The sequence below is a fragment of the Nicotiana sylvestris genome, chromosome 12 (genome assembly GCF_000393655.2).
Source record: "Nicotiana sylvestris chromosome 12, ASM39365v2, whole genome shotgun sequence".
NCBI classification, from domain to species: domain Eukaryota; kingdom Viridiplantae; phylum Streptophyta; class Magnoliopsida; order Solanales; family Solanaceae; genus Nicotiana; species Nicotiana sylvestris.
The window spans coordinates 34,319,846-34,339,532 of NC_091068.1; the positions used below are offsets into that span (position 1 = coordinate 34,319,846).

At 36.1% G+C, this 19,687-nt stretch overlaps 1 protein-coding gene across 1 annotated transcript; it reads right to left on the reverse strand.

Annotated features, from left to right (window-relative positions):
• Positions 1-13,027: 13,027 nt before the first annotated feature.
• LOC104225512 (polygalacturonase-like) lies at positions 13,028-15,666 on the reverse strand. Its single transcript, XM_009777335.2, has 4 exons — positions 15,223-15,666; positions 14,132-14,421; positions 13,369-13,597; positions 13,028-13,276 (listed from the first exon to the last, which is right to left on the reverse strand). Exons 1-4 carry the CDS (start codon positions 15,664-15,666, stop codon positions 13,055-13,057), a joined length of 1,185 nt encoding a protein of 394 aa, XP_009775637.1. The 3' UTR covers positions 13,028-13,054.
• Positions 15,667-19,687: the final 4,021 nt, after the last annotated feature.

Below are 19,687 nucleotides of genomic sequence, written 5' to 3' on the forward strand. Positions count from 1 at the left end.
GTCTTAAATCAATTCAAGCATAGACACCATGCCTATAGGATTTAATTCTGATTCAGTTCTAATAAGTCTTTCATATGTTACTGCAAATTGACTAAAACTAGTAATACACCTAGATATCATGCCTATAGGGATTTCTATTCGCAATTATGTCTGATAATCTAATTAGCCTGATAAATCAATGTTATTACGCCTAGTTCATCTTCTTAAAACTGGTCTTATTAAGCAATGGCATTTCCTGAAACTAGCTCTTTCAAAATTGTTTTAATCTCATTAGATATTCTGCCTATAGGTATCACAAGGGTCTATTTTGAAAACCTGTTCATTTCTGCATTAATATAGACACGATATACTGTATATAGGCAAGCTTTAGGGCATTTTCAAAATCTGCATTTCCCTGAAACTACTTTTTTCGTTCAACTTTCTGATTCTGATAAGCTTTTAAAGATGAGTCTCTAGGCAGCTAATAGGTTATAACTTTTGTATCTGAAAGTGGTCTACTTCTGCATAATCACTTAGAAATCCTGCTTTAGGACTTTGATTAACAAAGACCTTACTTGTGTTTGAGTCGTGCTACATGTATGTTTGTTTGGGGGGGAATTGTGAGCCTCTTAATTGCTCCCATTATGTGAAAGTCCTAAATTCTTTTTGATTGTCGCCTTAGATTTTTGCCTTTAAAGCCTTAAGGGTACGTCTAGAACCACCTATAGGTAGAGGTCCTAATTCTCTCCAAGACTATTAAGAAGGGACGAGTAGCAGCACACAATAGGAGTCAGTGACCAAACACTCGTTTTGCATGACCAATAGGGGATGGGAAGGGTAGATATGAGATATGATGACTATGCGTTAATGTTACGTGTAGCCTCTCGTCGAGGAGTGTTTACCGGACATTGCGTTGGGTGATCCTATAAGCCAAACAACCTAGGACCCCTCTTTACCTAATCCTTTCTCTATTCAAACTTTTATCTTCTACAACTTGTTTAAACCTTATCTTACTACTTGAATTATCCAACGTGTTTTACTTGAAACTTATTTGATTAAGCTAGTTGTATGGACTAATTTGTAAATATAAGTTCGGTCGGGACCCACAGTTGTGGACCAAGAGGGGTATCTAACACCTTCCCCTCGAGGTTACTTCGAGCCCTTACCCTAATCTCTAGTAATGCAAACTAGTTACATGAGTTAATCGCTCTAAGTGCCCTAACGCACCATAATCTGTTAGGTGGCGACTCTTCAAATACAAATTCCCAAAAGGAAATGAGTCATTACACCCCATGGAATGTCGAAACCTGGACTTCTCTCCGCGGAGGGAAAAAAGGGGGCGCGACACCATCCGAACAAGCACAACTTCTCATTTTTCATCCAATATTTCGAGTCTAGTATTCATGGTGTTGTGATTTGATTCCTTTGTTGCATGTCAAAATCTAATGCTAGGTTCCCCAACCTCGACTGGAATTAAGGCCTCGTAGCAATATACTAAGGAGAAGCTGGACTTCAATGTAGTTCGATACGCCCAAAGGACTTCGGGTAGAATTTCTCTCCATTTCCCCTTAGCATTGTTCAACCTTATATTTAAGTTTTGAATGATAGTCCTGTTTGTAAATTTGGCCTGTCCGTTTCCACTTGGGTGATACGGTGTTGATAAGATCCTTTTTATTTTGTGTTCTTCGAGGAACTCTGTTACCTTGCTACCGATAAATTGCTTTCCGTTGTCGCATACGATTTCGTAGGTATCCCGAATCTACACACGATGTGATCCCAGATGAAGTCTATAACTTCTTTTTCTCTGACCTTCTCAAAGGCATGTGCTTCTACCCATTTAGAAAAGTAGTCAGTCATAAACAAAATGAATTTACCTTTACTTGGGGCCATTGGCAGATGGTCAACGATATCCATATTCCATTTCATGAATGGCCATGGGGATAGTACTGAATGAAGTTTCTCTCCGGGCTAATGGATCATCGGTGCAAACCTTTGACATTTGTCACATTTTCGAACAAACTCCTTAGTGTCTTTTTCCATGTTATCCCAGTAGTACCCTGCTCTAATGGTTTTGTGAATCAAAGATTCGGCACCAAAATAGTTCTCGTAGGTGCCTTCATGGACCTCTCGTAAAACATAATCGGTGTCCCTCGGCCCTAAACATACCACCAACGGTCTATCGAATGTCCTTCTATATAATGTTACATCTTCATCCAATGTGAATCGAGTAGCTTTGGTTCGCAAGGCCCTCAACTCTTTATGGTCTGATGGGAGCTTACCATTCTTCAAATATTCAATGTATTTATTCCTCCAATCCCAGGCCAAGCTTGTAAGGTTTATTTCGGCATGACCCTCCTCGATCACATATCTTGATAGATGGATGACAGTCCCCGAGCTGACCTCGTCTTCCTCGACCGGTAATCCCAAATTTGCAAGTGCATTGGCCTCACTATTTTGTTCTCCAGGTACATGGTCTAAAGTCCACTCCTTGAAGCGGTGCAAAGTTACCTGTAGCTTGTCTAAATACCTTTGCATTCTATCCTCTCGAACTTCGAAGCTTTTGTTTAAAAGGTTCACTACCAATAAAGAGTCAAACTTGGCTTCAATGACTTCTGCCCCCAAGCTTTTAGCTAGCTCGAGACCTGAAATCATGGCCTCGTACTCGGTCTCATTGTTAGTCAACCTAGAAGTTTTCATAGACTGCCTAATAATGCAACCTGTGGGTGGCTTCAAAATGATGCCTAGCCCGGACCCCTTCATATTAGAAGCACTATCTATGAAAAGGTTCCATACCCCCGATGATGTGCCTGTTTTTAACAAAAGTTCCTTTTCAACTTCGGGTATGAGGGTTGGCATGAAATCGGCTACGAAGTCCACTAAAATTTGAGACTTGATGGTCGTGCGGGGTTAATATTCGATATCGTACCCGCTGAGCTCAACGTCCCATTTGGCCAGTCGTCCCGATAGCTCAGGCTTGTGCAAAATATTATGAAGTGGGTAAGTGGTTAACACACATATGGGGTGACATTAAAAGTATGGTTTTGACTTTCTAGAAGCGCTTATCAGTGTAAGTGCCAGTTTTTCTAAGTGTGGATACCTAGTTTCTGCCTCTCCTAGGGTTCGACTTATAGAATAAATGAGAAATTGCGTACCTTGCTCTTCCCGAACTAGGACACCAATTACCACGATTTTCGATACTACCAAGTACAAGTAAAGTTTCTCATCTGCCTTTGGTGTGTGAAGTAGTGGTGGGCTTGATAGGTATCACTTTAATTCCTTTAACGCTTGTTGGCACTCCGAGGTCCAGGTGAAATCGTTCTTCTTTTTGAGTAAGGAGAAGAATCTGTAGATTAGATCTGATGACCTCGAGATAAATTAGCCTAAATCAGCTATCCGTCCAGTTAGCCTCTGCATGGCTTTTACACTGTCCACGTCGGTGATGTCTTCGATGGCCTTGATTTTATCAGGATTGATATCGATCCCCCAATTCGACACCATGAAGCCTGGGAATTTGCCCGAACCGACCCCGAAAGCACATTTTTTGGGGTTGAGTTTCATGTTATATTTCCTAAAAATCTTGAACGTTTCCTGCAAATGAGCCAAATGGTCCTCTACGCGCAGGGACTTAACTAGCATGTTATCAATATAAACTTCCATTGACTTACCTATTTGTTATTCGAACATCTAATTTACTAGGCATTGGTTAGTGGCTCCTGCATTTTTTAGCCCGAAGGGCATTACATTGTAACAATATGTTCCATACTTTGTGATAAATGAGGTCTTTTCTTGGCCTTCCGGGTTCATCTAAATTTGATTATACCCGAAATAGGCATCGAGAAAGGTAAGGATCTCGTGGCCAGCCGTGGCATCGATCATGCGATCAATGTTAGGCAATGGTAAAGAATCTTTAGGGTGTGCCTTGTTCAAATCCTTGTAATCTATGCACATTCTGAGTTTGTTCCCTTTTTAGGGACTACGACTACATTGGCTAACCATTCGGGGTATTTTACCTCCCGAATGGACCCTATTTTGAAAAGTTTAGTTACCTTGTCCTTTATGAATGCATACTTTACTTCGAACTGGGGCCTTTTCTTTTGTTTCACCGGTTTGAACCTGGGGTCAAGGCTTAGCCGATGTGTTGTTATCTCCCGTGGGATCCCTGTCATGTCTAAATGGGACCAAGCAAAACAATGCATGTTATTAATAATAAATTGAATAAGCTTTTTCCTGAGTTCGGGGGTTAACCCCATTCCCAGGCATACCTTTCACTCGGGTAGGTACTCGATCAATATAACCTATTCCAACTCTTCGACTGTTGATTTGGTGGCGTCAGAGTCTTCGGGAACAATAAAGGTTCGAGGGGTTAGAAAATTCCCCTCTTCTTCTATCTACTGCTTTCCCGATCCGACCGAGGCTGGCGGCTGTGATTGCTATTTGGTTTCATGTTTACCTTTGATGCCCGACCTTTTTGTCGATATCAATATTACCTCATCGAACGCAAACATTTCCTTTGCAGCATGCTGCTCCTCGTACACTATTTTTACACCGTCCGATGTTGGGAATTTCATCATTTGGTGGAGAGTCGAAGGGACTGCCCTCATATTATAAATCCAAGGCCTTACGAGTAGGCATTGTATCTCATGTCGCCTTCGATCACGTGGAACTTGGTATCTTGAATGGTTCCAGCCACGTTCATCGGTAAAGTGATCTCCCATTTAGTCGTTTCACTGGCCATGTTGAAGCCGTTTAAGACTCGAGCTGCGAGCACAATTTGATCTTGTAGGCCGAGTTGTTCCACGACCCTCGATCGGATGATATTTGCTGAGCTACCTAGATCCACTAAAACACGCTTAACTTGAACTTTATTTAATAAGATAGAAATTACGAGAGTGTCGTTGTATGGTTGAGAAGTGTCTTCTGCTTCTTCGTCGTTGAATGATAAAGAGTCCTTAGGCATATAGTCCCGGGTCTGCTTCTCCCTAGTAATTGATACCTTAGTATGTTTGAATACGGGCCCTTGTGGAATATCAACCTCGCCGACGATCATATGAATGACATGTTGTGGGTCCTCCTGTTCATTTTTCCTATCTCTGAATAATTCTTGGCTCGACCGCTAAGGAACTCTCGAAGGTGGCCCTCGTTGATTAGACGTGCTACCTTTTACATTAATTGCCAGCAATCCTCGGTTTTGTGACCATGCGTGCAATGATAATTCCACATCAAATTTGGGTTTCTTTGGGAAGGATCGGTTTGTATGGGTCTGGGCCATCTAATATCTTTGATTTCTCCGATTGCCGATACAATACCTGACGTATCAACACTAAAGTTATATTTCGGATAACCGAGGTGCCGCTACGGGATTGGCATGCTTATCAAAGCCACTTTGCTCATAAATCCCCGAGAATTTTGTCCTCGATCGTTTCTTCGATCATTCCGGGAAGGATTGTGTCCGGAGCCATTGTTTCTTCGATCTGCGGTATATGTTCGATATCGTTCCTTATTCAACCTTGGTTCCCTGTCAATATCCTTCAGGGTTTTAACTGCCAACCTGTTTGGATATAGTGACTGGAAGGGGCTCTTAATTGGTCGTCCTCGACCCTGATCTTCGATTGATATCGGTGTGCACATCTGCCCAAGTTACAACTAGATACTCCACCAAATTTTGTTTCAACTGTCGTGATGCTATCGAACTCCGCTCGTTCAATCCTTGGGTGAAATCTTGAACGGCCAAATCATCTGCGACCGGTGGCAACTCCATGAGTTCCATTTGAAATTGGGATATGAACTCCCTTAGCATTTCATTTTTCCTTTGTCTTATCTTAAAAACGTCTGATTTTCTTGTTGCGACCTTTATGGCCCTGGCATGTGCTTCACGAAAGAATCTGCTAACATGGCAAATGAGTCGATGGAATTTGATGGCAGGTTGTGATACCAAATCATTTCTCCCTTTGACAAAGTTTCCCTAAATTTTTTCAGCAAAAAGAACTCAATCTCATCATCATTTAAGTCATTTCCTTTAATTCCGCATGTGTAAGAGGTGATGTGTTCATTAGGATCGTTGGTCCCATTTTATTTAGGTATATTCGGCATACAGAACTTCTTAAGAATGGGCTTTGGAGCTGCGCTCTGAGGAAAAGCTTTTGCACGAACTTTTTTGAATCCAAACCCTTCAAGATCGGGGATGCCCCCGGTATCAAATCAACTCGGGAGTTGTATGTTTTCACTTTTTTATCATTATCTTCGATTTTCTTCTCCCCGACTCAATTCTTTTGGTGAGCTCCTCGAGCATTTTTATAATTGTAGGATTAGTCCCTGATCCATTACCATTCGACCTTTCTAGCACTGGCTCAGTACGGCGAGTGAATTCCGGTTCGACCACACTCGGAGTTCTATGTTGACTTTGAAGCTGAGCAATAGCGTCCTACTGAGCCTGCAGCATCTCAAATATTACTTGGAGACTACCCCCATATCCTATGCCTTGTGTTCCTTGGCCACTAGATCGGCCTTCCCTGCGCACACTCCCTTCGGATTTCGCGCCTAAATCCGCATTCAAAGCAATGTGCGAACTGATATTGACTAGGTCAACGACCGGTACTCCCCCGAGATTAGCCGGTGGCACCCCGACTCCTGGAGCAATTACATTGTCGTTTTCTCCATGAGATCCAAGACCCTCATCACCATGTACGGGTGTGTTTTGTGAGTTTGGCATGCTTTAACCTGAGAGCAAAAATACTTGACAATAACAAGTGTGAAAATAATATGTGTTATCACAATCAGCACTGAAATAATCACTATTATCCTTAGCCCCACGGTGGGCGCAAATTGTTTCCCTATAATTTGAGTAATAATTAAACTTGTATTGTGGTTTTAAGGATATGTGATTTGATTCAATACCAATTGATAAACAAGAAATTAAATAGATAAATTAAAGAATAAAGTAGATCAAACTAGTGTGTAAGCTAAATCTCGACCTCAAGCTGTGACAGCCTCAAAGTATGATAACGGAAAGAACAAATGAATAAACAACTCAAATGAACAGTGAATAGAATAGCAAGAGAATAGCAAGCGTATAATTTCTTATCAGTGAGCAATGATCAATGTGTTACAAATGGATGGGATCCCCCCTTTATATAATAGGGGAGTCCTAAATAAGGTAAACTTCCAATTATAGTAGGAAATTGTATTTGACAACTCTCTAACCGCCGAAGACCAATCCATTCCAAAATTTACGTCGTGATCCTCGGGCCGTTGCGGGTATCTCGCTCTTTCCGTTACTGAATCATAACGGTATCATCTCGAAGTATGCCTTCTTCCAACCTTGGCAAATGATATCGACCTCGACATTGGAAAGGAGCTTTAACTCCGAGCTCGATGTCCTGACCTTCTAACGTGGTATCACTTTCTCCATCGAAAAACGAAATCCGGTAGCCCCGATTTCCACCGTATACACCCCATCAATAAGCAGACAGAGAGGGAGCATATTTTGCCGTTTCTGTATTTGTTCAGATTCAAAGTTATCTTTAGCATTTTCTCTTACTTTTGTTATGTTTCTATATGAGAGGACAGAGGACTACTTTGAAGTTTCATCCAATTCTCTTGAAGGGACATAGGACAAATAATTTTCTCTTTACTCCGCAAATTTGAGGAGACTAATTTGAAAAATTACATAGTAGTATATAATTTTGTAAAATTATATTTTGGTCTTTTCTATCGTAACTGAACCTGAGAGGGTTAAAAGCTCAAAATGTGAAAATGCATTTAATAAATAGATCAATTGAAAGCATGAAAAAAGAGATTGGTACAAATATATCCAACACATCCAGAATTTAATAAATTCGTTTCACCTATTTTATCTCCTTCCTCCCTTAGTATAAGAGTTCACCCCTTTTACAATAACCCATAAGTTTAATGCTAACCAACCAAAAATTGGTTTAACTGGTCAGTACCTTACTGAAAAAAATAAGTCATTTTAACTTATGCTGGTAACAGTAAGCGAATACAAAATTGAAGTGGCACAACAACAACAATATTAGACAGAGATATGCAATTGAATGAGTATTAATTCATTTTTGAACTCGATGAGAACGACCTCGGCGTCTTAGCATGTTTTCATAATATATACTCCCCATACAAGACAAATATTCCACGTCAATGAGGTATTGATCAAATAATAAATATTTTTCTCTAAACAATAGTGTGAATGTATTCAAATATATTTACAAAGGTGTTAAATTACTGTGTTTATTCTCTAATGTTCTGATTAAATGCTCAAAATAACTATATATATATATATATATATATATATATATATATATATATATATATATATATATATATAGGGGGATCTAAATACTATGCTAAAGTTTATTATATTAGTCAGAGCATCTGATGGTAAACTGAACAATACTAATGAGTCTAGTATTGTTGATAAAGGTAGTTCTATACACATGTATGTTTCTTTACCTAATATGAGTGTAGATTCTCGTATAAATGCTAATGTAATTCATAGTAATAACAGTTGTTGTTTAATTACTCAAGCACAACATAATAATTATATAATACTTGATGCATATTAAATTTATTTCGACAAATTATGCTGCAATTACATTTGCATCAATATTTTCAAACTTAATATTAATTTTTTTTAATTAATAACGATACCAAAATACGTCAAAACTAAAGCCAGAGGAGGATTTTTTTAAACCGAGTCATTTTGATGACGAAAGAAAGAAAGAATAAGAGAATGCCATATTACTCATGGTGCGGAATGCGGATAGATACTTGAAGATATTATTTGGGGCATTTGTATCTATACCCGTTTTTTGTGTCACATTTTAACATTGTCCGCTTTATAAAAAAATTACAAGCGTACCCGCTTTTTTGCATAACTTCAGTACACGGGGCTGAAGTAGCAAAGACAATCACGCAAAACTTCAGCATTCTAGTAGCCGGGCCTGAAGTTCAGCTCTAGAGCTGAAGTTTTTGTATTGTAGTGAAAGACTTTAGTTATGAATTGGATGGTTTCCAAGCTGTGGGGACATTCATTATTTTGTCCTAATTATTTTGTCCATTAAGCTACCCACTCCACTGTTTTTTAATGCATATTTTGTAATAGGTCAGGGTTTTAGTTTAAGACATATAAGTTCAAAGTTGACAACTTAACAGTGTTTTGAACTTACAAATAATTGTAGGTAGGACAGATCATAAACTACAATATGACTGAATGGAATAACCAACTGTTCTTTATGGACAGTTCATTAGGATATTAAATTAAAGAAAGAAACCAAATGAAAGATTACAACAAACTGTTCCAAATAAAGTTATAATAAGCATAAAATGGCACTCTATTTGTCTAATGGGTAGAGCTGAAGTTTTTGCGTTGTAACGGGAAACTTCAGCTCTAGAACTGAAGTTTTTGTGTTGTAACTGAGAAACTTCAGCCCTAGAGCTGAAGTTTTTGTGTTGTAACGGGAAACTTCAGCTCTATTTTTGTGCTGTAACTGGGAAACTTCAGCTCTAGAGCTGAATTTTTTTGTTGTAACTGGGAAACTTCAGCTCTAGAGCTGAATTTTTTTTTAATTATGACCAATTACACCAGCCAAGCCACTCATCAGGAAATAAAAAATGAGACACAAAAGCCTTGCATTAAATCTTTTCACTAGTACATTTTAATTCCTTTCCTTCTGGAGGAGAAGAGAGTCGAACTTGTAACTAAGCAACAAAGAAACTCAAAAAGCATAGCGGTGCTCTACCAGTTACTAAATACCAAAAAAACGATACGACCATTTCTGGCTCACATATTAAAGCACAAAGATACACACCTCAATTACATTAAATGAAAAAAATTACCAGTACCCATCTCTCTCTCTAGCCTGATATTCAGGCTACACTTAATTACTGCAGCTTTCAGATAGCGGGATCAAAACATTGTTTATAATTTGTTTTTAAAAAATTTGATAAACATATTTATAACATAGCTGCACCAACAGCAGCAGAAGAAAGATGAAGAAGAAGGAGGAGAAGGAGGAGGAGAAAGTGGGTTGAAGTTATTTAAAAAGTGGGTACAAGTTAAAAGGTTTAAAAAAAAAATAGGTATAGGTTAAATGGGGGCGATCAAATAAGGCGCCCGTGCAATTTTTACATATTATTTTATGAATTTGAAGTCACAAAAAGAAGCAAAGATGAGACACATAAATTATCAGTCACAAGATGCATGCACAAAGCACAAACTGATGCAAGGATCTATCCCGTCGTTCTTGGCATTTTAACTTACAATTTTCTCACCACCTATAGATTTTGTAATTTCAAGTTACAAACCGCATGCAAATGTTGTCTTTATATTTTGCTACTTAAGAAAGAATGAATTATGTCTTGTTTTACTTTATAAATTAAATTCATCCGTACCAAAAAAACAATGTATGCAGGGAAAGTACAGAGAATGTGTATTTTCGTACTTCCATTTATACTGGTCTAATTCCTAAATTTTTTACCCTAACCAACATAATGTTTGATAAAGGGTATGGATTAATTTTAAACAACTGATTTTAAAAGTTTTTTTTTACTTATGGTTGTGTCCTTTCATAATTTAACGTTTTTAAAAACTATATATATAAATGTAGTTTAATGTTACTTTACAAAATTTATTTGAAAAGTGTCTTTCACTTATAATTGTGTTTTTTCATAATTTAATTATTTTCTTGGAACCGAACGTGGTAGTTAAAGTTATTTATTTATATGTCTATTTTAGAAGAGTATTTTGGTAATTTAATTTCTAGAATTGGGTCTCAAATTCTTCAATTTTTTTTAAATAGCAACGAAGAGTCATGTTAGTTGGTATATTAGTTTATTTTGCTTTAACATATTTTAAACATTGAGACAGAGGTAATTTTCATTTTGATGAAGGGCAAAACGGTAAGTAATTTTGAAGGATATTTTTGTAATTCAACTTTTAACTTAAGACCTTCCCACTTTTAATATAGTATGATATAGATTATACCAAAATATCGCACATCCAAATTCAGTACATAACCCATATTTAAGCCAGTTTGATTAATAGCATGTTTGGTCAAGCTTCACCAACCTAGAAGCACTTTTTTTTTCAAAGTTGAAGTGTTTGGTCAAGCTTTTGGAAGAAAAAAAGTACTTTTGAGGAGAAACATAAATAGAATAGTTTTGGAGAAACAGAATGTTTTCGGGAAATTAGAGGGGATTTGCATCTATACCCGCTTTTTGGGTCACATTTTAACTTGTGTCCGCTTTGCAAAATAAATTGCAAGCGTACCCACTTTTTCGCGTAACTTCAGCATACGGGGCTGAAGTAGCAAAGGCAATCACGCAAAACTTCAGCATTCTAGTAGACGGAACTGAATTAGCAAGTGTGCTGAAGTTTTTGTTTGTAATTGCTGAACTTAAGCATAGTAGCTGGAGTTTTGTTCTCTATTTGCTGAAGTTTTTGTTTGTAATTGCGGAAGTTTTTGTTTTTATAACTGGCGAACTTCAGCTCTAGAGCTGAAATTTTTGTTTTGTAACTGGCGAACTTCAGCTCTAGAGCTGAAGTTTTTGCTTTTGTAACTGGCGAACTTCAGCTCTAGAGCTGAAGTTTTTGTTTTGTAACTGGCGAACTTCAGCTCTAGAGCTAAAGTTTTTGTTTTGTAACTGTCGAACTTCAGCTCTAGAGTTGAAGTTTTTGTTTGTAACTGGCGAACTTTAGCTCTTTTTGTTTGTAACTGGCGAACTTCAGCCTTCTTAGAGTTGAAGTTTTAACTGACTTTCCATAGGATTCAATGTCAATTTGGTTTGATTGGATTGCCTCCTTCAAATGGTGTTAACTTGATATTCAAAGATAGTATCCTTTAAACCTAGAAGCTAGGACGTTTCTCTGTTGGATACTTTTCCACTGCCATTGGTTGCCCATTTAATTTCTTCTCATTTATTTGTTCATGTTTAACCTTTTTCAGTCCTATCGACTTATTGTGGGTCTTGAATACCTTGTTTCTTTTGGAATTATAAAACAGTTGACAGCATCACCAAAAAACATTTGGTAAGGAAGCTTTGGATTTCTTCTAATAGAACTATTGGATTGAGGGCGGATATAACTTTGAGGAGGAGAAGGAGGAGGAGAAAGGGGGCTGAAGTTGTTTAAAAAATGGGTACAAGTTAAAAGTTTTAAAAAAAATGGGTATAGGTTAAATGGAGGCAACCAAATAGGGCGCCCCGTGCAATTTTTACGAAATTAGAAGTGGTTATTTCTCATTAAATAACCTAAAGAGATCTTTACATAAATATCTGATCATATTCATTGTTTACTTTTTCTAGTTATACATATTATACATTGATTATATAGAATTATACACATATAATACATAAATTATATAAATATTATACCTCCATCGACTATTTTTATTTTAAGTAATTGGATGAGCGGCTATTTAGGTTAATTCTTCTGACCTAAACTAGGTCAGTTAGCCTGATGGGCTTTGGCCCAACAAGGGTGAACCTCTTGCTTCAGAGTGAACCTGGGCTGACTACCCACTATACAGGCCCCTTATTGATTGAAAGTTGTGAAAACAGCCATGATATATAAGTAGAAGAAATAACCAAAATAGCTATCCACCCAATTAAATATATATATATATATATATATATATATATATATATATGTGTGTGTGTGTGTGAGAGAGAGATTATGAATAATCTATATATTTTGGTTAGGAAAAGTAAATAATAAATCTGATCGGTTATGTATGTAAAAGATATAGGTGCGGTTCCCAGAGGGAGAGGTAATAGAGTAGAGAGAGGGGGTTTGCTTCCTGTTTCTCCCTGTCATTAGTAAAATAATCAAAGTTGTAACTAATGCATTTGAGTAATGTATTCACTTCCTTATTCTGGAACAAAACTTTTTTTAGTTTCTTTTTCTTTAAATTTACATATGGCATAATTCCCAGTCGAGAAAAGTCCCATGAAACACAATACAACAATTTGGAACAATACAAAAAAAGAATATATAGTCCCTTGCATATATGCCTCTTTCCTCCCACCCCTAAAAGAAAAGGAAAAAAAAAATCCTAACACTGGATTAATATAAACAATTATCAGGCAAGATGATTCCTCCAGTATTTCCTCTAATATTCTTGCAAATAGATTGAGCTTTTCCGTTCAAATAAGTAAGCTTTATGTCTTGTAACTTTATTCCGCTGCATGGATTGCTTGGACTGCAGTCAAAAGTCATGGCTACTTTCGTTGCTGATGTTCCTAATATATTTTTGTACGTCACTTGATTGATCTTTACACCAGAAGTCTGCCAATTTATAAGCAATTGAATCACAAATTTAGATTCATTATTTGGTATTTCTTTTTGTAAATTTAAACACTTTTTTAATTAGGAATTACCTGGCCTGGACAGCCTTGGTTGTTGGGACAGTAATTTTGATCAATGATGATTGGATTGTCAACATTCCTCATGATAATGTTTTGATAATTAATGTTGGTGACAAAACCAGTGCTGGGTCTTGCCCAAGACTTTATTCTTAATCCATTATCAGATCCAGAAAATACTGAATTAATTAATGTCACGTTCTGCACACCATCTTCTTTGTAATCTCTTGCTAGACTTCCAATGCTGCAATGTACAAACCAAAAACACAATTTTAAGTTTGTTTAAAACAAATATATTACGTATATGTTATGATACATGAAGTTAGAAAGGGAAATTATTTGGATTTATTCCTAAAGGTATTCGATTTATCTTATGCTTGCAGGTCTTTCATGGATCGAAAGGTTAAAAAAAAAACAGTTTGATGCACGAAGCATCCCGCATTCACGCAGAGTCCTTTGGGTATGGCCCTTCCCTTGACCCTATGTGAATACGGGATACTTTATGCACTGGGCTACCATTTTTTTAACTTTCAGTTCGTGAAAGACCTTCACCGCTAATTTTGTCCCATATTTCTCCCTCCCTTAAATTGGTTTATATTTGAAAATGTCAAGATATTATGTGGCTTCCACCATATCAACCAAATCAGACCAATTTTCCCATGGTGAAAAACGAATTAGTGAAAAAGCCATATTAAAACAAATCGCAAACGTTAGGGTATATTGCAGCCTTTTTTCAGTTAGAAAAGAACAGAAAAAATTTAAAAATTTTTGCGTTTACCTAACACCATGGCCAGGGCCACATTGAATCTTTTCCATCCAAAGGTTTCTTGTGCCAGGGCCAACAGATATACAATCATCTCCAGTTTTGATACTTGTACCAGTGATAGTAACACCAGTTGAAGATTGGACATGAATGCCATCAGTATTGGGACTTAAGTCTGGTGCTATTATTCTTACATTTTTAACCATCACATTCTTGCAGCTATTGATCACCAAGTGCATTAGCTGGCTATTGACTGATGTTAAGCCTTTAATCACAACATCATTTGCCCAGTTGAACGTTATAGACTGCATTATATTAAGAAAATTGAATTGGAAAAGAGACATATATTACTAAATGAAAATTAATAAATAAATACTTTGACTAATTCCCTCTTTTTAGCTAATAGTCTCTAAGCCGCCATACATGCATAAAGCTTATTACTCCCACATGCATTTAGGAATAAAGTTCTTCTACAGTTTCTGTTTCTTCCCTCTTATAATATATAGTATATGATATTGTCATAACTCATACGTATGTTTTCCTACAAATAAATGGGTGTCTTAGCCTGAGGACCCGACGAATAAGTAATTATCCCAAACAATGAAATAAATAATTTAATTCCATTAAGTTTTTAGTCAAGTTGGTCAATGGCCACTCTTCGATCTTAAGTAACAAGTTATCAGTTTTATAAGTTGACATTACCTAACGACCAAATGTTTTGTGCATAAGATGAACGAGGTCACTTCATTTTTAATCAAAGGTCTCGAGTTCTGTTTTGAAAATGGAGAAACTTCGGTAAGAAGTTCTTCCTCTTTAAAGGACCCAACGTAGCATGTATCTGGATTAGTCTATCATTAGGTTTCGAATGAACCGAATGGTTAAAAGAAACAAAAAAGAAATCATCTAAAGGATGATTGGATGGTTGGATCTCTCCAAGCTAGCTTAACCAGAGATTTGAGTTTCTAGATTAAGGAACGGAAAAACTTTTGGCATGAAGTATTTATCTTTAATTGGTGCATGAATGACGAATCCAAATTAGTTGAACCAATAGAGACTAAGAATATCAAATAGTTAAACTGAGAAAACATGATAAGTTGACAACATACCCTAGCACCAACAGGGCAATTCTTCCCTGTCTTCCGGCAAGCCCAAAATCCAGCTCCATTTCCATCAAGAGTTCCTCCCACGACCGAAATCCGGCTAACCTTAATAAACAAAATCCAGTAGCCGGAGTTGCCAACGGCGCGATAATCCGCCGGAGCCACAAGAGTTCCATCGATTTTTACAGTGATTTTACTTTTGCATGGCCCTCTAAAAGTTGCTGCCTTAATTAAGTACTGTCCACGAGGAACGTAAATGGTGGCTGACTTCACTGAGCTGCATGCAGCTACCCATGCTTTCAGAAATGGCTGAGTTGCATCACTTTTGCCGTCTGATTTTGCTCCAAAGCTTAACACATTGTACGTTACTGATGCTGCATTTGATTTCAAGAAAATGAATCCAAAACAAAAGAAGAAGACAAAACACCAAGAAATTAAAAGCTTAGCCATAATATTGTAGAGGAAATGAGATTTTTTTTCTTCTTTCTTTTGTTGGGGTTCTGTTTCTATGTTAGAGAGTAGGAAAAAAGGGGTTTTGAGAGTAGTATTTAAAGTGTTTTTAGGAGTGGATGCGTCTGACTTTTTGTTGTTATATTAACTGTTTTCAGTTAATGGCCTATAATTGGCCAATGATTATAAGAATCAACGACGCTAACTATAACTCTTTGTGTTTTTTACTATATGGTGTTTCGTACCCGCATGCCAATTAAATTTGGATATGCGGCGAGATCCTGTAATAGATTTAAAGTGTTCCCTATAATAAAGATGACTCTATAACCAAATTAAAGTTCGAATTCGAGACTTCTGATTAAGAATAAAGTCCACCACAACCCTAATTATAAGTAAAGCTACCTATAATTCAACGGAAATGGGCTACTTTATTAGTTTCATGTTGTGATATGTACGGTAACCATGTGATAAGAGCATGTTTGCCTGTAGCATCTAATCAAATGCATGTTCAAATATGCTCAAGCCGTCATTTTAAACTGGAATTAGAAAAGGAATATTTAATACCAAGTCAAAGAAAAGAACGATTCTTCATCCTTTAAAAAAGAGCGCAAATGGATAATATTATAAAAGATAGTTAGAGACTCTTATGTTAGAATCGAAATAAGCAGGTGTCATGCAGAAGCTAATAAAACATAACTTCAATGATGATAAATCAGACAACAAAAGAAAAAATATCAAAAGAGACACAAAAATTTAACGTGGTTCGATCAGTTGACCTACATCCACAGGCGAAGATGAGCAATTCACTATACAAAAGAAAGTTCAAAATATCGAGAAAACAACCTCACAAAGAGCACACACAAGTGGCATTGTGGCACGCTAACACTTGTCGCAAAAATTCTCCCTTAAATGAGACTCTCAAACACCTTATGGCTACATTATAGATGCTTTTAAACGAGAAGGAAGGATCCACCAAAGCCTTTTCCTCCAACTAGCCAAATATGGAGGATTTTTTTTTTTTTTTTTGTAAAAGGTAAAATCAGTTATGGTAAATATATTGAAGGAATAAAAAAATTTAAATATGGTAAGAAAATCAGGATAAACACCTAACATGTTATTATATGCTAAAGCGTTCATGTTGCTTAGAGCATAACAGTTCTCCATGCAGGACAAAATACTACAAGTACTAGTCGAAATAGTTCAACGTCAAACTTATTTGGAGCATATATAAGTTGCATTAAAGGAATATTGAGGAGGAAGTAAACCGGATGATTAATGTCTCATCAGATCATTTGTTCAATCCAAGTGATCTTTGGTTTGATTTATTTTAGTGCTCATAAGTAAAACAAATTCGAAAATTTAGAATTTTACTTATAATTCAAGCATAATAAAGTCAGGATCTTAAACTTCAAGATGCAACAAGACCTCATCAGCAAACTAGTAAGCTAAGTGCATGAATGTGAATTGTAATTTAGTAAAACAAATGATTTGGCTTAGTAATTCTAATTTTGTCAACGTTTATGTACGGCTTTGGTTAAATGAAAAAAAACAAAAAAGAAATAATAAACGGACTATTGTCAACTATTAAAAAGAAATGAAAGTGCTTATTTTGCAAGGCAAATGTTTGAATGTTAGCTACCTGACACATGGGATCAATCAGTGGTGGAGCGTTTTCAGGCGAAATGATCGCCGTTGTATAGTTATTCACGTTTTTTTTTTTCTTATTCTCAATTGATGTTCATACTCGATTTGAAGTTCTGATTAAATTTAAACTTGCGTTGTATAAGGTGGAAACACTTTTTATATCATTACAACTCGAATTCAAAACCTCTTATCAAAGATGGAGGGATCTTATCCATCCTACTACAAATTATGGTAGTCACATTCTATCTTATTAGAGTTAATACTCTAATACCCCTTTAAACTATTACGTTTTTATCAGTTTCCTACTTAAATTATTCGGTGTCCCCAAAATCCCCCGAACTATATTGTTCTTCATATCTAAACTCCCTCGTTGCTCACCTGGCATAATATGTGTACACACTCGCTTGGGAGTGTGTGGTGGTTGAAAAAAGCCATTAAAATGGCCCACGTGACACGATATAATGGCTAATTAGCCTAACCATCTTTCAACTTTATTTTTGTTTTAAATATTCTCCTTATTTCTTTTATATCCACCATTCTTCCTATTTTTCGCCTTTCTTTATTATTTTCTTCACCTTCTCCTTCATTTTTTTCACCGTTTTTCTTCAGTTCTTCATATAGGATCGATCCCTCTGGAAAAAAGATTTCCTCTCTTGTTTCCTCCGAAATAATTTTTTTTTTTTTTTAGTCTTCTTTCATATCTTTGACACATACTGTTGAAAGAACACTCATTTAAATCTTCTTATTAAACCAACACCTTGCTTTAGAGAATAAAGTTGAATCTCTTAAACCTTATTTGTGTAATTCAGAATTATAGGATGTAGTTGTTGGCTGATTAGTTTCTTATTTGCAAAATTTTATTTTGTGTAATTTTGTTTATGTAATATAAGATGATTGTTCATAAATGCTACACTATATGCCTTTATTTTTTTTATTATGTCGAAAAGTGAATGTAAATAAGGAATTATTCAATTAGAGTCTAGTATAAAGTACAACTATAGTTAAACCTAAAGTTAACCCATTACATTAGATACTATTTTGGCCAAATTAAACTCCTAGAATTAATCAGTCATCCAGAGTAAAATATCATAAGTAAATTACATAAAAGATTTACTACAAATTATAAGTTAATATAGTTAGACAGACGCACATCTAAAAATTCGACATATGGTTTTAATATATAGGGAATATAGTTCAAGGGGGTTTTGGGGCACTGAATAGTTTAAGTAGGTAACTAACAAAAAAGTTATAGTTTATGGGGGTTTTAGGTTGGGCTAAATAGCCACGTGTAGTGCTACATGACAAGTTTTTTAGATAATTTAGAGCGTGTACTAGACGTACCTCTAAGAATGTAACAGGGAGGTTTTAGTATGAAGGGCAATACAGTTTAGGGGGTTTTGGAAACATCGAATAGTTTAAATAGGAAACTGACAAAAATATGATAGTTTAGGGGAATTTTAGGGTACCAACTCATCTTATTACTAAACAAATCAATTGACTCTAAATAGGAAGTTGGGATCTACTCCATTAGAACTTCATATTATTCTTTTATTTAGTCTCTGCTAATAACTATGAACAGAACTGGAAGAAAAAACAAAGGCAGATCAGGCAAGTTGGGATTGAACCACAAATTTTGTCAAGCAAATTCTTTACGTATACATGAATATTACTCCTCATATCTACTTTTTTTTAATATTTAATTTGTGTTCTAGAAAAGTGCAAACAAGTTTAGAGAATAGACATGTTCAGGCCTCCTTTAACATTGTCATAAAAATCAAACTCTCCCTCTCCTTCTTTAACTTTGAATATAAACATTTCTCTCATTGTATATCAACAGTCGATCATTGACCGATAGCTTAAAATAGTTAGCTAATCGTTAGTAGCATAAAATGCAATTTTAATTTCCTCTAGTTTACTCATTGATGCTCTAACTATTTTTTCCCTTTTTACAATTTTTCTTCCCATCCCATCAAGATTACATTATGTAAAGCCCCGAATATTATTAGGTATTTTTGCACTTATTTGATGCCTAATTACATGCCAAAGGGATGATATATTATGGGAAAATTGTTTTTTGTTCCAACGTGTTGATGTGTATATTATTATGAGGAAATGATTTGGAGTTTGAAATGGAAAGAGGCTCCCAGACCCTTCCCCGGAAAGTTGATATTTGTCACGATCCAAATTTTACCTAGTCGTGATGATACCTAATCTAATCTGTTAGGTAAGCCAAACAATAGTTACACAATTCTACTGAAGATCATAAGTAATCAATAAAAAAATAGCTGAGTTTTCATACAATATTCCAAGGATTGATAGTACAAGTCATGAGTCACTAAGATTTAGATTTACAAATCTGGTACGAAACAAATACAAC

Bases quoted from the DNA above. Each gene is read 5' to 3' on its own strand.
- LOC104225512 (XM_009777335.2), bottom strand. From the start codon at position 15,666: ATGGCTAAGCTTTTAATTTCTTGGTGTTTTGTCTTCTTCTTTTGTTTT. The intron at 13,598-14,131 runs GTAAACGCAAAA...TGTACATTGCAG, and splicing joins GGCCCTGGCCATGGTGTTAG to CATTGGAAGTCTAGCAAGAG. The intron at 13,277-13,368 runs GTAATTCCTAAT...ATAAATTGGCAG, and splicing joins ACCAAGGCTGTCCAGGCCAG to ACTTCTGGTGTAAAGATCAA.